This window comes from Ambystoma mexicanum, chromosome 3p, assembly GCF_040938575.1.
Source record: "Ambystoma mexicanum isolate Mex_15411 chromosome 3p, UKY_AmexF1_1, whole genome shotgun sequence".
Taxonomy (NCBI): Eukaryota; Metazoa; Chordata; class Amphibia; order Caudata; family Ambystomatidae; genus Ambystoma; species Ambystoma mexicanum.
In genome coordinates, this window is record NC_090925.1 from 1002439294 (window position 1) to 1002457808 (window position 18515).

At 47.8% G+C, this 18515-nt stretch overlaps 1 protein-coding gene across 1 annotated transcript; it reads left to right on the top strand.

Annotated features, from left to right (window-relative positions):
* The first annotated feature begins 561 nt into the window (after positions 1-561).
* Positions 562-15119, top strand: TGIF2 (TGFB induced factor homeobox 2). The gene is made up of 3 exons (XM_069652303.1): positions 562-1427; positions 7105-7355; positions 8990-15119. Exons 1-3 carry the CDS (start codon positions 734-736, stop codon positions 9587-9589), a joined length of 1545 nt encoding a protein of 514 aa, XP_069508404.1. The 5' UTR covers positions 562-733; the 3' UTR covers positions 9590-15119.
* The last annotated feature ends 3396 nt before the right edge of the window (positions 15120-18515 follow it).

The window sequence follows — 18515 nt, forward strand, 5'->3', positions numbered from 1 at the left end:
TCGACGTGCCCCGGCTCCCATTGTGTTAGCGTGAACTACCTACATAAACGGATTAAGTTGGTTGTGCGTGTGTGAGATATTTGTGAGAAACGCATCTTTCGCCCATTGGTTCTAAAAACCGGTTATTTACAGCGCATCAAGGACGTAAAGGGTTTCAACTTCGCACTGCGTAAATACATTAGTATTAAGAACGACAGGTTCGAAGCTGAGCGAACCTCTGCGCCAGACAATGGCTGATGTGATCAGGAAACCTCACACATGGCAGGAACAAGAAACTAACGCCAATGGGTGGCGCTTCCTTTGGCAACGCCCACCGCATGTTCAACTTTAACTTTGTTGCAGCAAAGTTATATTGATGTGTAGCGCATCCGTTTGGTTGGGCAGGCATAAAAGAGGGGTTCGGTTTGAGGCCGATAACTCAGTTAGAGCCCGCGAGCAATATATGGCCTGAGACATAACCAAGAGAGGCACTGCGATAGCAGAAAAGCTCAGGAAAAGTTTGAAAGGTCTTGACTGCTGACACATGGGAGGCCCCTCCCCCGCTCCGCCTCTCTCTTCAGTTAAAACTATCAGGGGGAGGGGACAGCGCGGGGGGCTGCTTGGGCGCCCCCTGTCTGATCGGCAGTCAGGGGGCTCAGAGCTGACGTCAGCCATTGGGAGGTGGGTTGGAGGACGAGCTGTCAGACGGTGGCAGGTATTAAAAGTCACAGTGGAGGTAAGCCCCCACCTAAGAATGGATCTCACCGTGGGCTTCTCGGCGCCGCGTGTTCCCGGGAACTTTCATGTGTTGCAGGCCGCCTGCCCCCGAGCTTGGCCTCCGGCCCCCAACCCAGCGGGGCCGTGCAGGACAGCGGGATTTCAACCGCCCCGGCAGGGGGACCACGGCTATATGAAAGCCAGGGTTTGCCCCCCGACCTTATGTGAAGTCGGGTACCCTGGCTACATAAAGCCTGGCGTCTTCATCCCGCCTTCCAAGCAGGGGGATAGCGGGCCGACGAGGCTGGGGAACCTCACCCCAGCGAAACAGGAGGCGCCGGGCATCTTCACACCAGCAAAACTAGGGATGGCCGTGGTTTGTACCCCAAAAATGGACCAGATGACCGGGGCCTGCCCCCCGAGCAACAAGCATGGAGTCGCAGGGTTCATGCCCATCACTACCCCTGTAGTGCCCAGGGGGGGCACAGCATTCGGATCCCCAATGGCTGCCAGCCATGCGACCACCAGCATGGGGGACCTCGAATTGGTTAAGCCCGCGGTCTTCCTCCCTGCATTCAATATCAAGGAAGAACCGAGGTCCGCCGGCAGCCCCCCAGCAAGCCCCAGTGAGAAAGACTCTGCAGCAGGGACCCACATTGCAAATTCCAGCCGCTCAATCAAGGAGGAGGCGGACCCCTGCGCCATAACAGACAGCAAGCCTCCGGAGAAAAGTAAGTCGCAATCCTTCAACTTTCCAAACAAGCGTGTTTTTCTGCAATGGCCCCTCTAGGGTTGTGTGTACTGTCGTGGACTTGTTGCATTGGTGGTTGCGCACTGAGTAGCCCCCGTCTTCAGGGGTTGCGCGACTTTGGCGGGGAGGTGGGTAGCCCTCACTTAAGGCAATGACCACATTTGTATTGAGACGTCCCGTTAGTAAGGATAAAGACACCATGCCCTCAACTTGTTCGTTTGTCTATGGGGTGTGGTGGACGGGCTCGAACCCCTGCTCCGGTGTAACACTGTAGCAGCAAAACACAAGAGGCAAACAAAAGCTTTGCCTTGATCGTCTGCAAACGGCTCTTCCCCTCCCCCGCCTCCAACTTGCAAACCAATCCCACAAAGTAACGGCGGGGCTCTCCTCGCTAAAAGTGCCCCCCCCCGCTTCCTAGGCGCACCAACTTCACCGGAAGATCTGTGGGTGCCGTGTGGGCACAGGGGTATCACTGAGAAGACGAAAGGAATGGGGCCACGGATCCCGCGCAAGTTCTTATTTCTTTTTTGGAAACAAAGAAAAGTCTGTTTTGGCATCTGTCAGGCATCGAGGGAGGATCGCAGCCCAATCGGGGAAATGGGACATGGGGGGGGGGGGGGGGGGGCGGGCTCCGAGAAAATGTGGAGGGGTGGGGTGTGATCGAACAAGGTGGATGGTCTGTTCACGAACCCCCCCCACCCCGAACGGTACAACATGAACTAGGGTCAGCTAAAATGGAGGCTGCGGGGGCTTTAAACGAGCACCCCGAGTCTCAAACATGTGACAGTGGGCCCTGGCCATATCTCTGCACTCGAGAGCCCCCCTCCCCTTACTTAGTACATTACCCACATGTTGTACCCCCCCTTCCCCCGTTCAGGTGGCAAGTTGCCTGCAGACCTCTGCCAACACGTGAGGATTTCTCTATCCTGCACGTTTTTACTCCCAGGGTGCAGACTGTCAGGTGAGAAATACCTCCCTTCCTTTTTTGTACAACTTTGCTTTTTCGTTGGGAGACCGTGTACAATTGATATAAATGCGTGTTTACGTAGTTTGTTTTAAACGGCCATTACGTGCAAACTCTGCCCCTCCCCTTTCTGTCACAGATTTCGAGCGAATGCTTTGTGTCAAAAAGTGTTGTGCCTTAAAATTGGTTTATAATGGTGCTTCTTGTGGTAAACATTGTGTGCCCACTGTCCACGTTGTGAGCGCTTGCGGGATTTGACAACACGAGCAGTTGATTTTCAAATCTCCTATTTTCTCGTGGCGTCAACAGCTGTTTACACTGCAGCTCCTGCTGGGGGCAACTGTGGCAAGGGGGAGGGGCAAACTTCTGACACAGTTTACAATCCAGGCATCCCGTTTTGTTATCTCGAGACCAGTAGTTTGGGCGCTGTGGTGTTTGAGCGCCTCATTCACAATCACAAAGGGGAGTGTTGCACCCAGAGTGGGTGTTCCCAGCTGCCATTTGCACTCAGCATGGGCTGCCCCCTCCTCTCCATTGAGCTGGGGTTATCACGTACTCAGTGCCTCCACCCCATGCAGTGTGGAGGAGCTCGACCATTTGCTTTTTAATTAGCTGGAAGGACCTGCCATTTTCGGCTCCTTTACCAAGTTAAAATTTCAATGGACCCCGATCATCTTTTGAACGGACTAACCGTTGCTCTCTGGTTGTGGCGGGGGGGGGGGGTTTAACATTTGAATTCTGTTATCGTCTAACATCCACATCCGGCGGTCTGTGTCTTGAAGACTTTGTGTGTGGCTCGGGCACGTTATTCACGGCCCCAACCACTCTTCTTTTTGGGGGATGGCGTCGATTTTTTTTTTTTGTTTTTGTTGCTCCCACCTTCTTTGGGACCCTTGACTCCAACGATAAAGCCGTAGATTTTTTTTCTTTTTTTTTTTTCAAAAAGATCCTTTTTTGACAAATGGGTGGGCGCTGGGAATTTGGGGCGGGAAGAGGATCTACAGGAATTTTGACAACGGGTTTCAATGACAGGCTGGCCTCGTGGTGGAGGAGGCCGAGAGATCTCCTCCTTCCCTGGCAGAGCGACGCCACAGTGGCACGTTCTTTGGCCTCTTCCCACCAATCCCAAAGATACATTTTGGGAATGACTGATTTTGCGTAAATATGCGTGATCCTGGAAGGGCTGCTGACGTCACTGCCCGTGCCAAGAGCATGACATTCGGACATGACCCGCCAGCTGTGTTGTGCTTTTTGACATTTCCAAACTACAACCAGCGATGTATCTTCCCCTAAACACATATCGTAACCTTTCAAAGACACTTGTTTTAGACAGCATTTTTCAAACCTTTACTGTTTACGCTTCTTTTTACATGGAGTTGTGTCGTGACCCACTTTGGGGCCATTGTTTTTAACGAATTTGTGTGGGTTTTCTCCTTTTTGGTAATTTTGTTTTCTTTACATGTGTAAGATGTAAACTGCTTGGAGGAGAGGCGGGGGCCCTCTCACAGCCACGGTCCAATTGGGTCTTCCATGTCTATAGAAGAGGCCATTTTAAAAGTGGCGATTCTTGCCATGTAGGAGACCCATACCTGAACAGAAATTGCGTGCTGCAAGAGATCCCCAAACCGCACAGTTTAAGCCGAATAGATGCTTACTGGCCCGGGTGGTAGTGGACATGGAACGCCCATATACATTGGCGTGTAACTGTCTTAAAGCTGCAGGTGCTGGCTCAGTGGACTCCAGCGTATTGTAGATGGGCACGAAGGTCGGTGTTGTGGTGTGCTTTTCAGGGGCCCGCTATCGCGAGCATAAGTATTGCTCAGTGTGATGAGTTTTGGTGAATGGCTCCTGTGACTACGAAACAATTTAGGAGCCTGCAGGCAAATTTGCCCCATAACTGCTTAATATGTTATAAGTGGGTGGTGGCAAGTTCCCCCCCCAACGTTTATAAATCTGTGAAGTGTGCAGGGACTGGCCACTGTCGGCGTTTGTCCTCTTTTGTAAACACTTTCTTGGTACCATAAATATTTATAGGGGCCTCTACAGTAGTCTCAGAGGTATGTTTACGTTTTTTTTAGAACCCCCTTCATTGAGGAGTTAATACTTTTTGGTTGCAACAAAAGGTGTTGCTCACACTATACCTACGAAATATTAATTACTTTACACCACACTAGTTCTTCTGATCTGCTATCAACACGTATGGGTTACTTTAGCATCGTGTTTCCATCTCTTCACTAACCGCCCCTTTCCGGGGCAGGGCCTAGCGCTCAGGTGTTCAAAACAGCAGACATTGTCCTACGTGACGCTTTGGGCCCTCTGTACGGATGATGACCCATCCAGATCAATCTGACAGGTGGAGTTGGTGCCCCCACAGGTTGAATGTGGTACTGCACTTGTAGAAGTCTGGCTTCTGGTGTTCCAGGTTGTGCCTGCTTTGGAGCGCCTCACCCCCCTGGAGACGAGCGGGTGCGTCCCTGGTACAGGGGCTACCCCCTAGTGACACTGCGGGGTTGCCTTTATACAGCTGAAACTCACACAGGTGGACGGGGATAGCTGACTGGTGCAGGTCTTTGGCTGTGGGTTTCTGTCACGGGGAACACTTACGTTACAATTGTAAGTCGATGGCACTTTCTATGTCCACATTTGCAACTTTGCCCTAAGGTACAAACAACCCATAAGAGAGCTGCTAGTGTTGTAGGCTCTTCGTGTCCTATTTTGTTATTTCTGTTGCAAATATATGTGCGGCTTCCGTTATGTGACTAGTGAAAGCAGAGCTGTTACTTTCATCTTTTTCTAAATAAAACAACCGTAGCCTTTAACCAGGTTCATATATTGATGCTTGAGGACAGGTCCATCCTTTGTTCCTACCGCGAACCTAACATACCGACACTTCAGACTATTAATAGCCACGTTTCTAATTTTAGTTGGGCGTCTGAAGAAGCTAACGTTTTGTTGCCTCTGGCGGGCAGCGAATCTGGGAAGTTGCTCTCCATTCTCCGGGGATCTGAAGTTAGTCGCGCGCTACTCTTCTACTATGCACTGCACGACCTCCACACCTGGCTTGGGAAGGAGGAGGCAAAGACGGGAGGAGGTTCATGGGGTTGCAGTCGCCCCTTGGCTTACTGTGTTGACAAATCCGCTCACACTCAGTGGGGCCATCTCCCCGGGCAGTGGACCTGATGAACCCCCAGTGTGCTGTCTCTTAACCAGAGCAGTCTGGGAGCACGGTGCGGTGTGAACGCTGCTTGGGGTCAGATGGCGGCAGATTGGCCTCGGGCTAGCGCCAGCGCTTTAAACTGGTGCGTGAGGGCCCTGGGCTTTTTTTTTCTCCAAATGAACGTAACCACTTTATTTTATTTGAAACTTCTTGTGACGAACAATGGCACCCTAGCGAAATTTTCTGGCGAGCTAATCCTAATGAAGTACACGTTTTGATGGTACCGAGCTGTCACTTGAGAGAAATGTAGGAGCACTCCTATCTATTGTAAAAAAGCAAATTTCAATGGAAATAATTCTATATGGTCATTTACAATTTTCATGGTGCGGGGGGGTGGGGGCGGTGGTCCTGGCACAGAACCACTACTATGCAAAAAGACCAAGAAATGAGCTGTTAATATCTGGTATGGTTATCGTTTGAATTGCTGTACTTATAAACTAACCATTTCTTTTAATTTGAGCAACATCGAGTATGTTCGACAACAGGAGTGTAGAGTTGAGAAGTAACCTTTTGGTCATATTTGTAATTCACTGTTAAAAGATAATTAACAGTATTTTATATATAAACCGGAAATTGAAAAAGTCGAAAACACCATAACTTTTAAAAGTGTTAAGAACATTACGTTTGAGCTACAAAGCAAGAAAGTACAAATAAAATAGCATCCTGTCCAGAATTCAAATATGTCCCCAAAACTAAAAATGTACATCTGAGTAGGGAAAATCCGCGATCTAGCTTACAAAATGTAAAGCCAGACTGTGCTAAGACTTTTAGTTAGCACATCCAGTGTTTTACTTGTATTCAAAGTGTGGAGAAACCGGAAGACGCATGTAAAGTCACTTCATGTGAATGGCTGGTCCCACATAGCAGCCTGCACGATGGCCCACTTTTCGGGCAGCTGAACCGATTGGTCCTTTTCGGGGTAAAAACAGAAGTTCACTACATAAACAAAAATGCAAACTGAAATTATTAAACGCGAACGACGAGTTTTAAAAAATGCTACTTGGTTGGCTGAGCTCTTCTCGCGGGTCAGTCATGTGCACCAGGATCTGGATCTAGGAGAGAACCTTTATAATTGGTTATGAGGCCTTTCCACAAGGGCTAAGCCTCTGTGCCTCCCAGATGAGGGTTTGCACTTTTATGAATGCGAGTTCTGACGACTGTCTGCTTTGCTTCACTGCGTTGGCTGATTCTTCTCACTTGGCGGGAAGCATATTTTTGCTTTACAGATGCACCCGCCGTGATTAAAATGCATCTATTCCTTGCACTATTTGATAGTCCTGGTGGGCATTTTTTCTGACCCAATCTTGGCCATGCCATTTGCCCAGCTTTGTATTGCCCTTTAATGTATACTATGGAAGCTGAATCTTCTTAGTATGTAGTATCTTTTTACTTGCTGACTCACGAATGCAGATATGTTATATATTTTCTACCTCCTTTTGCCACTTCACATGTAAACCATTCCTTGATGTCTTTCAGCATTTGTCCCAGACAAGCCCGTGGACTGCTCCGCCATGTCAGACAGTGACCCTGCAGATGAAGAGGGCAGCTTCACCATGGACCTGTCCATCGACCATGGCAACCCCAACAAGAGGAAGCGCAGGGGTAACCTACCCAAAGACTCTGTCAAGATCTTGCGAGATTGGCTATATGAGCACCGGTTCAATGCCTACCCTTCGGAGCAGGAGAAGCTTAGCCTCTCTGGGCAGACTAGTCTATCCGTGCTGCAGGTGAGTGGTGCGCGCGTGGCCCTGTGTACAGCCCTTCCCTCACACATCACTCAGTATGGCCCTTGATTCTGTCCAATCATATTGTTATCAAACTGCATGGGATGCAAAACAGTGCTTTGGGGGATGGAAACACGAGGGGGTGGGGAGCTCTAACAAAGGGGTGTGGCCTAAAGCGTGCACGGGCTGGCCCAAACACATACATCACGTGACCCTGCAAACAAGCGTTTAGGGTCACTCGGGATGGTCTCCAGTGGTCTTGTTTGTATTCAGATTGTAAATACAACTCCCTGGCTCAGCTTGTGAATTCATTGCTGTTTAATAAAGCACTCTCTCAGTATATAAACAATTCCATCAGTGAGTAAATGATCAGCATTTTTGCGTATAAATCTGATTGGAGAGCGACCAATTGCATCTAAGGAGTTCTTGGCTGCTTACCATAAAATCGAAGAGCATTTTGAGAATGTACGAATTAAAAACCTTTATATGTGACAAATATGTGTGATTGAAATATTCCTGAGCATGTAATGCATACTTTGCTTGGTGGTGATTCATTCGTCACAACCTTCGCACTAACAGTAACATGTCTGCAAACCGCAACTTTCAGAGTGTACATATACTGAGTTGGAAAGCCTCTGTTTAAGAAGATGATACCTCGGCTGCTGTGCTTGATCAAAGGATCCAATCCGATTTCCCTAAATGCAGACCTTTAACACCCTGTACATCAATTGCTTCCCTGCAAATGTCCTAAAGTGTGCTTCTAGATCCATGCACGGTAGCAATCCTATTGGCTGACTTTTAGTGGGGATGGAGCGCCCTAGCCGCAGAGCAGTTTTTGAAGACTATTGCGGCCTTGCCACACCCACTTAAGCTCTGTATGCAGAGCATAAATTTACATTTCCGGGATATCTTCTAATCCCAAAATTTGTGACAAACCTAACTTCCATATTGGGTTCACGAACTTTGCCCACTAATTTGAAGGGTGCATTTGCGTTATTCTGACCCAGGGGAGTTGCTAGGTCTGGAAAAGACCCGGGGCTAAGCTGATGTCAGAACTGTTGGGACTGGGGGCTAGCTAGTCTTTTGGCTGTAGTTCCTGAGATTCTATCCGGGGCTACAACCAAAAGATCAGGGGCTATAGCCCCCTTAGCCCCCCCCTAGCAACGCCCCTGTTCTGACCAGTGGTCCCAAAAGGCAGTCTAAGGTGTAAGACAGTAGGAAGGACAAGTATGTAGGGGCTCCATTTAAAAATAAATGCCTACAAAAAAGGATTGTACATGTTGGGATTGTAAAACCTATTGATCGATTAGGACCCACCCTACCTTGTGCAGTAATAAGACCGCACAACACTCCATTAAATGATGAATATATACATGTGTATCTACACTCGTTTATGACTCCCTATTTTGTTCCAGTAAATTCATTCAAGAGCAGGCAGACCATAGCTACACCGTGGGTGCCCACGTCTCTAGAATCCGGCATCCTCCTGTAGCTGCCCAGTTTCGGAACAGCTAGTGTGGCTGCCTTACTTGGCGGTCTGGCGAGCTGTTCTGCAGTCTGTAAAATCCCACAATAGGGGTGCTTTTCTTCTAGCCTCGCTTATCCAGAGTGTTACTGATTCTGTTTTTTCTTTCTAGATCTGCAATTGGTTCATCAATGCAAGAAGGCGCCTTCTGCCAGACATGTTACGCAAAGATGGGAAGGATCCAAACCAGTTCACCATCTCTCGGCGAGGCGCTAAGGCATCCGAATCTGCTGTGCCACATAGTGTTTCCCCAGGCTCTGGCATCTTGGTGGGCCCTCCCCTAGCAGCACCTCCAGTCCCAACCTCCAGTCTCTTGGCCATGTCCATCTGCCCGCAAGTCCTCTGCCAACCTGGCTCTAGCCCTGCCCCTCGTCCCATCCTTGGTGACCACAATGTTGACCGGGGAGAGAAGCCACTGCTGCCTCCGCCTGCTCCCACCTTATGCAAGGCAGAATCTGGCAAACTTCACTTTGCCCCATGCAGCACAGTGACGTTGCTGGCACGGACTGATGCCTCCAGCCCCACCAATGGACTTTTCAACACCCCTCCGCCAACGCCACCAGAGCTCTATGGGGACGACTTCAGCGGCTTCCAGCTCCTGGTGGAAGTGGCCCTGCAGAAAGCCGCCGAGCTGGAATCCCAACGGCAGAGCGCCCAGATGCCACCATCGTTACATCGCGAAATGCCACTTAGCGCTGGCACCCCCAATTAACAATCCTGCTTCTATCAGGAAAATACTGTGTTGTATTTCACTCTCGCTCCCGTTTTTTTTTTTTTTTTGTTTTTTGCCCTGGACTTTTGGGAGTGGGTGGTCCAACACATGTTCAGGTGGCATTTTCTTTTTGGCTGCTGACGCAGATTGTTCTCTGAAACGAGAGATGCTGCAAGTGCATGGGGGAGATGGAGCACATGTCTGGTCCATTTGCAAAAAAAACACTGCTCTGCCCAGCCTCCGTTTCTACCCCCTGAAAGACTCAAGAGCAAAGTGGGGAATTTGGACCAAGACTAAGTATATATGTAATTTTTTAAATCTATGTATGTTTCAAGTGGACTATTCCTGTACAAAGATCCTCTCTCCTCTACCTCCTGCCTCCCGATTTTAAAGGGATTGTCAGAAAACGGTTACTGTAAAAAGATCAACTTTATATGGACTTCTGGAAGGGAAAGGCCTAGCCCCAAAAGTAGCTAGTGGATCCAGGCATGGGGAGGTGAGTTTTGGGGCCGGGGGGGGGTCTGTGCCATGTGACCCTCCACCCCCAAAGGAAACACAAACCGAATCCATCTGGTATACTCTGCCTAAGGTAGTCCTATGAATATGGCAGGGTAGGCTTTAGGGCGGTCGCCAGAAGTCTTCCCACCCTTGGAGCTAAACTGGGTGGTGAAATCCCACACTTCCATCATATCTGAAGATGCTCATTTTGTGCCACAGATCTGTCACTTCAGACTTATGCCTTACTGTGGTTTTGACTCAAGTTTTCCACAGATGCTATTCACTATGTTGCTTTGTTTCCTAGTCCTAGTGCCAATAACGGCATGTACACTACAAAGATTATTCATACTCTACCATAGCTCCCAAATGGCTGCATCTCTTGCTTGACCCCATTAGCCAGACCTGGCAGTTTGCTTTGCATGTAGGGACTTTGTATTTTCAGTTTCATTCAGTATGGACCTACAATACCCAGCATGCAAAGGGAAATGCCAGGACATGGTCATGGTCTCCCACGTGACTTGGGTGCCATTTGGCAGCCATGCTGTCTATACCAGTGCATTCTAGGACCTACAGTGGCCTCATTTCTACTGGAATCTGAGCCTGGCCCCTGATGCAGTGTTGTGTTCATATGGGACTTGGCTGCATGGTGTAGTTTTGTTAGATTTTTTTTCTTTTTTTTTTTTCTTAGCGGCCTACCTCCATAAGGCGTGAGAGGAAGGTGGTGAACTACTGCCCTGCCAAATATGGCTGCAGTTTTTGATCACTACAATGATGCAGGGTCTGGACCCTGCAAAGACATTACTGGTACAACACTCTTGAATACCTCATAAGCATTTCATTGTAAAGCTTGCACAGTGCACTACAAGTAGGACGACAGCCTGTTACAGCCAGAATATGCTGCTCTGCTGCCTTGCGCTAAGATGGCGCTGTATTGACCTTGGACATAAATGCCCCTTAAGCTCATAGGTTGACCACCGGTGGACGCTATTTGCAGGTGGCCTGTAAATTTCATGTAACTCTAGGGTAAACAAAGCTAGTTGGGCTTTTCCCCCAACCCTGTTTCTCCCAATCGCGAATGCATATGTTTGGGCCATGGCTGGGAATCTGACCACTAACCCTGAGACTAAAACTCCACAGCATTGGCTGTGCTGCCCATAAAGGGAGCTTCCAGGTCCTAATGTTCTGAGCCAAGGGCATGGGTGTTAACACCTTCTCCCGTCACTGGTGTGCTTTGCAGCGACTGCAGGCAGCGCCCGCAGGCCATCGGACCAAACCAAGAAGGGACTGTTCCTGAAAGGAATTGTTGTACATTTTAATATGTTTCTACTTGGGATCTGAAAAGAAACCTTTTGACAAACCTAGAGGGGCTTCAAAAAAGTGGAACCCCCTACACAGGAAAAAAAAGGAATTCCACGGGAAATGTACAATAACTCGAGAAAAGCAGTAGGTGTGCCGGACAGTTGTAGTGTGCCTTAACTATTGTGGGGTGGGGGGTTCATTGGGGCTTATTTGGGGGATCTGTGTGCTTTTTTTATATGTATACTTTGAATAATAGAGCTGTGATGTTAATGAAAATATTGTCGGCCTGTTACTATTTCAAACACGTTTTGCTTGGCTAGGGGCATGAGAGCAATCTGCACTTTGACAAGATCAAGACTGCCAATATCCCAATTTTTTCTTAAACTGGTTTCTCCACCCACCAGTAGGGCGACACCAACGCATTTCCCCTGAAAAATCGATTCCTCCCCCGACGATTGTCCTTTAAGCACCTGAATGTAAACGTTGTGGGTTTACATATCTTCGCCGACCGACTGCAATGGCCCACCTGGAAGTCTCCTGGTGAATATTGGCATAACTAGAGCTTATTGCAACCCTCTGGAAATCCATGTCGAAGCGTGTGAGGAGGCTATGGTGTGTAAATGGGCGGTCCTCTGTATTTGGTTGCAGCGATTTTGTACCTTGCTGTTTCGGCATGGCACTTTGTGCACAAGTCCCTTTTGGCACACCCTGTTGGCTGTGCCCATTAGGGCGCATGGACCTGCCCTGCGTACTTGGGTAGTGCGGTTTGAATACATTGTTACCCAAAGTACCAAAAATGCAGTGCTTCAGTGACATACGTAAGCAGATACTAGTAGCTCAGTACATGGAGGTGTAATTTAACTGCATGCACACCTAGGTTGCTGTGTCCCAGATGCGCATGGGGCGTGCAGAAGGTTGACTGCTGGAAAGGGAGTCTGTAGCAGCTGTTGGCTTTCAACCTATTAAGTATTTCCCCCAGGTTATCCGTTGAGTTTGTTGATAATTCCACTTTTAAGGAGTCCTGATGTTAACATAGTTTACAAAATGGTGGGCAGAACTTTAGCCTTCAAGATATGGGTGGAGTGGCTACTTTAGACCTAACTGCAGGACATGCATTTGCTTTGGATTCAGCTGAAAGAGTACTGGAACTGGTTTACAGTGCAAACTCTGGCTTCAAGTTCCTCCTGGGAGTTGCCAACTATTGTTGTCCTAGTCCTGCTGCTCGGCCTAAATATTCGTGTGTAAGGATTTGCCCTGGAGTGTGGTGCTGCTGATAACCCTCTTTGCTCTATAGTTAGCGGGAGTGTTTTATTTTCAAATCACATATTTTCATCCCCATTTCATCTCTCGGACTAGTAGTGTGCAGACTTTGAACACTAACCCAGCGTTGCGCTAACGTTTCTGAGACTTCCTTTCCATTTCAGACCATATCGAGCTAGTATGGTGGGAAGCAGTGCTGCTTCCAGCTCAGTCCTGTTGTGCATGAGAGTAGCCACAGTAGCCAGAGAATTTGCTCCCCTCATCATGGAAGTGGTATATCGGGTATGCAGTGCCCTGCAGGAGGCAACTTGGGCACATGAAAGCGCACAGCCCATATCTTTTGAGCAAGTGTTAATCACCATTTCTGCAACCCAAGGGTAGCTCACATTAAATCTCTCTATCAAATCATTCTATTCTTAATCATGGGATCATTTGTCATTGGCCCCAGAATGCCTTGAAGGGATCGTTTCCCTACTCAAGTAGTGGGCTCTGTGGTGGCTTTTTTTCAGTTGTGGTTTCATGTGCCTGAGTGGGGTTAACTAGGCTCTTGGGTAAGCCTTCACTGGGACAGGAAAGCCGGCTGATTTGAGGAGCGTAAATGCTGGGTGTTCGGTCACACTGTCCTATATAGTAGACGCACACTAACTGTTGGTGGTCCTTGATCATAGTCGTGTGCTTCCTATCGCAGGTTTCTTTTTCGGCAGTTGGCAGATAACCTGTTCTGGTGGTGCCGAGCAAGCCACTATGCGTAGAATATGTCGAGAGCAGCACCACCTTAATCTTCCAAAGAGTTATGTTTACAGAAGCTCTTACACTGGGGTGCTTTGGCCCTCAGAGGAGCTTCCAAGTCCTCCAGTCCTCTGCAATTCTAGGACTAAGAAAAAAACAGATGGCAGGAGACTTGACCCATTTGTGGCAAGGGATGGAACATTAGAAGCTTTCCAAATGCCTTATTAAAAAGCAAATTTTAAAAAAAAGGTTTCTAGCATGCACCAGTACAAGTCTGCAAATGTAAATGTGTTCATAAAACTTGTCTTGTTTAGTTGGTGCATGCAGGCACCACTAAGTGCATTACAGTCCAGTAGGAGCTCGGCATGTCCCCTGACCATGTGCTCTTATTAACTCGGTTTACCAATCTGCCTAATCCCTTCTTTCGCTAGAGTGTATCTGGGACACCAAGCCCCCCTTTTTGCAGGGGATTTGGGGTTCACCTTTTGGTAGTATTTGTCAATGCCACCTTTTATGCCTTTGTTTGGTCTGCACTCGTTGGCCATATACACTTTTTTTAAGAAACCCTCTGTCTTTGAGTAAGCACCGCCATATTGAAAGGTTCTAAATGAGTGTAATGCTCTGGATGTGGTGGTGGGATGGGGAGGAGACGGTTCACCTCTGCTGTGTCTGGGCCCTCACACTGGGAGCCTCACTGTAAAGCACGGTCAAAAATCAATAATGCATACACCGAATGTTCATAGGCAAATGTAAAATCCTAATTTGGTACAAAAAAACAAGGCACTGGGTAGGTGGTAGTAAGTAAAGTGTGGATTAAAAGTTGTCCCTAAAGTACCCTTTTGGTGAGCGCTGAAACTGGTTACCTTGGCAAAATGGCTGCCTTTCCCTGGTTTCTAAAGCATGTGTCAGTCCTCCACTCTTGGTGCACCGTTTGGGAGCATTGCATGACCAAATGGCCAACACCACCAGACCTGCTACTTGGGATCTCATCTCGATAATGAGCTGGGAATTGACCCTAAAGTTGTGGTTGCGTTAAACTCAATTGAAGGGACCAGAACAAGCTGCCCTAGTACCATAATGTGGTGGTGTGAATTGTCCGCTTTGCTATACCTAGCCCCGTGTGTTTACATGTTAATTGAGTACCGCAAGGAACCATAATGGCAAAGTTTGATGGCCAGAAGTGAGCTTTCTATGGTAAACAAATTGTTTCATTGTCTACAGTATTGTTTCAAGGTAAAGCTTTTAACAAACAGTATTTTAAGAGCAACTGGGGATTCTTGTATATTGAGGAGTATTAGTGTCTCCACATGTTCTAGTATTTGCCCTGTATCTTGCAAAAAAAGTGTTGCCAATATACGACCCAGCGTTCCTGTGGCACTGGGGCTGTCTGTGCAATCGGTGTTTGTGCATACCCTCATTAGATTAGGATTTCAATTGAGATCGTCTGCTCCAATCCTGTTTCAGGCGTGTTTTTATGTGCCATCTGTTGTATGTTAGGAAAGCTCACACCTTTGCGAAGCCGTGCTATTGGTTCGCCTGAGAAGGTGGCTGCTTGGGCCATGAAAAGGGTTCGATGTGCCTCATTGGGCATTATACTGACATTCCAAAACCTTCACCAAGACGTGGGGTGCAGCTAATGGGAAGACAGAAAAGGGAAGCTTCCCCATGTCTAACTTTATTAAACAAAACTACTGTACATAACTATTTGAGATCGTTTTTTGTGAAATAAAGCTTTTTTATAAGATCTAGCTGGTTCCTGTCTTTCCTTAAACCACCTACTTGCACCAATAAGTGCTTTAATGTGTTGCATTCGCCTTATTGTCTATGGTTATGCACAGGGGAGTTGCTAGGTCTGGAAAAGACCCGGGGCTAAGCTGATGTCAGAACTGTCGGGACTGGGGGCTAGCTAGTCTTTTGGCTGTAGCTCCTGAGATTCTATCCGGGGCTACAACCAAAAGATCAGGGGCTATAGCCCCCTTACCCCCCCCAGCAACGCCCCTGGTTATGCATAAGGAAGAAAGGATAGCACCCACCTTTGCTACCATTTATTGTGTTCTAATAATGCTTGCCTCAGGTGCCACGCCACATCCACTTGATCTGGAACTATTCTAGCAATCTCCCAGATGGACACTTGGTGGCATCACGAACTCTAGCACCAAATGGGTGTTACCCCGCAAGTAATTCTACAACTCCGTGTTTCCACCAGTGCCCTTTAGCACCCATTTTGTCCATGTGCATAAATATCATAGAATACTGCAGGGTTTAAAAAAAAAACGAGCCTTTTTTCCCTAGTATGTCTTTCCCCGCCCCTACCTGCAGACCGCATGGATGTAATGTAAAGTGGTCTAGGAGGGCTCTTGGCACATGGATCGCTGGGATAGGGCAGGCAGCTGCGACTGGCACACAGGTCGAAAGAACCAGAGGGCTGTGTTCCAGGACCCTTCTACATGCATGGTGGCAATAACATTTTGGTGTAGGGTTTATCTGCTGGTGATGCCACATGATTTGGGCTGCCAGCATCGGGACACTGGAAGAGCTGCTGATCTGGGACATGGAGGGATCTGTGATTGGGTAAAAATGTTTTAGTTGGAAGGATGCTTTATAATAAGAGACGTACATTGGGAGTGCCTCTGTTAGCTGTTCTATATCTTAAAAGTAGGTTCCCTAAAGTTGTATGGTGGAGTTGTCCAGTGGCTGATTTGTTGTGGGAGTGGTATGAATACAAACCTACAGGAAACATTAACTAGTTGGCAAACAAATATTAAACATTTTGGCACTGGGCCAAATAGGGATTTAGGCGAGGCACATTTACATCAATATGTACATATGACATTAGCAGGAAGGCAAGCCAGATCTGATGAAATCGCCAATGGTTAGCTGATGCATATTGAGCCTGGCTTTAAGCCATTCAATTCAATTGGTTGTGTTTCTTTGGGGAAAGCATTTGCGTAGTGTGTAGGCTTTGGGTAACAAAGATGGGGGCGTATGTTCTGGAGCGTGAATGGCCATAAAGTTAGAAAAGGAGAGTAGAAAGAAATGCAGTTGGCAAAGAAGATTGTGACCTGATTCGAAGACTAGGATTATTAACTTGGGCGGAGTGAGATTTTCATGTAGTGCCATCCAGTGTGTTGGTGGTATGTTTAGCTGGTGTAGCTTTTGGGTGTGTCGCAAAGTGGAGAACATTGAGAGGGCTGAAACAGTATCGGCAAAGAACCTAGGAGAAGGTTGAAACAGTAGTCCAGTTTGAGGAGTGCTAGGGTGGAATTGAGTTTTTGCTGAGTGGCCAGTGAAGTGCAGATGGGTCTGAGGATTAAATAGTTGATCATGGTAGCCATGGCCACGATGAAGTAAGTTTTAAATTCGAAGTTGATGTAATGTTTCTTATCTCATGGGCGAATGGTTGATACTCAAGTCAATTGCCAAATGGCAAAACAATGCTGTTGTAGGGTCCCTCTCCAGGTTACAAGCCCTAGTGAAGGAGTGGGATGATGAGAATGAAATGCGTGCGGAGGTTTGGCGAAGGAGGACCCTGGTTTTGGATCCAGTATCGGATGGTGGGGGAGGGACTGGTGACAAGTTACAGGATACGGGGTGAGAGAGAGAATGTAAGATGTGTCCCTGCTGCAAGGGACACGGGCAAGAGCTGATGGATGAAGTGCGTTTATTTTGGAAATGAGGTGTAGATGGCGAAGGGAGGGATTCAGGATTATCCCTGAGGGATGCAAAAGTGAAAGGGTGTCGGGATGTGGTGGTAAATCTCCTAGAGAACGATTAATTGGAGCACCCCTAGCGGCCGCACAGCCAAGAGTACAGTCGAAGGGCAAAAGGAAGCATGGCTTGCTGATGAGACAACTGTAGGAGAGGTCAAGCCTGAGGCTGACAAAAAAAAATCAGTCCCCTTAGCTTGACTCTTAACAGAGCTAGCGCGGAGAACTTATCGCCCATAGCCAGCAAACTAGAAGGGTTTGTATTAGACCAGAGGGCAATCCCGCTGGAACCAGAAATGTTCACATTGATCATCCTACTAACATGGCTTGCACATGGAGGTTAAGTCTGGCTGATCCAGAGGGCATTCTTTGGAAGAATTGGGAGGAACCTCGGGGAGACGACTTTCCGGGGAGCACCAGTTATTTTCAGGCTGTCCATTGAAAGTATAGGAAAATGTATTGCACCATGTCTTCCTGGGGGGGGTGCCTTGTATTTGGTGCACCTGGTGGGAGCGCTCTTCCATCCTATAGTCTTCCATTCGTGGCTTACGAACATTTAACATATAAATGTATTGTCACTTATAAAGTATTGAGACCGTCTCCACTAGGATTGCTGGTGTGTTTACATGAGATCACAACTATTAGACCTGATAGTGCAAGCAGAGTGACATTGGGCTGCTGCCACAACAAGGTGCTTATTCGGTAGAAGGGCCGTGGTACAAGGAAATGGGCACAGGACTTCAACAATGGAGGATTACATTCTGTAACTGTGTCAAAGAAGGATGCTCGACCATGGGGGGCCTTTGCGTTTGCAAACACTTTTTATTGAGAAAAGAAAACCCTCAACATCCTGATCTTCTAAAAGCGGTTTCCCTGCCTCAAACTAATACTAAAGGATTCATCAGAATGTCAAAATCAATCGCCACCGTCCTGTGTCCCAACCTACTTTTATCCCTCACGCTACACCTAAAGAATGAGTAAACCGAAGTTGCTTCACCAGGAGAATGAAATCCTTCTTCTGGTGTTTGGGTGGTATTACCAGAAATGTTATTTGGCAAAAGGCTGCCAGGGGGAATGACTCCCTTCTCCTGGCTTATGGTACCAACAAACCTTTGCACCAGTCAACTTTTGAAACCAGGAGAATAACTTCCTTCTCCTGGTATTGATTCCCACACCCCATAGTTCACACCAGTCGGGGGAATGACTCTCATCCCCTGGTGTCTCTTGAAAAAGGCTTTCAGTTTCTTCAACTTTCAAAGCAATTCCGAAATCCCTTCTTTGGGCTTCAGTGTACTTTTCCCTGCCACTGCGACAAGGAAGCTTTCTTCTGGTGCTTACTACACTTCTGTTGGGGTCCCAGACCCTTCTCTGGTGGTCAGTGGGCTTGTAGCTGTCACTGCGGTGAGGAAGTTCTCCTCGGGTGCTCAGTCTGC

Bases quoted from the DNA above. Each gene is read 5' to 3' on its own strand.
- TGIF2 (XM_069652303.1), top strand. From the start codon at position 734: ATGGATCTCACCGTGGGCTTCTCGGCGCCGCGTGTTCCCGGGAACTTT. The intron at 1,428-7,104 runs GTAAGTCGCAAT...GATGTCTTTCAG, and splicing joins CAGCAAGCCTCCGGAGAAAA to CATTTGTCCCAGACAAGCCC. The intron at 7,356-8,989 runs GTGAGTGGTGCG...TTTTCTTTCTAG, and splicing joins CTAGTCTATCCGTGCTGCAG to ATCTGCAATTGGTTCATCAA.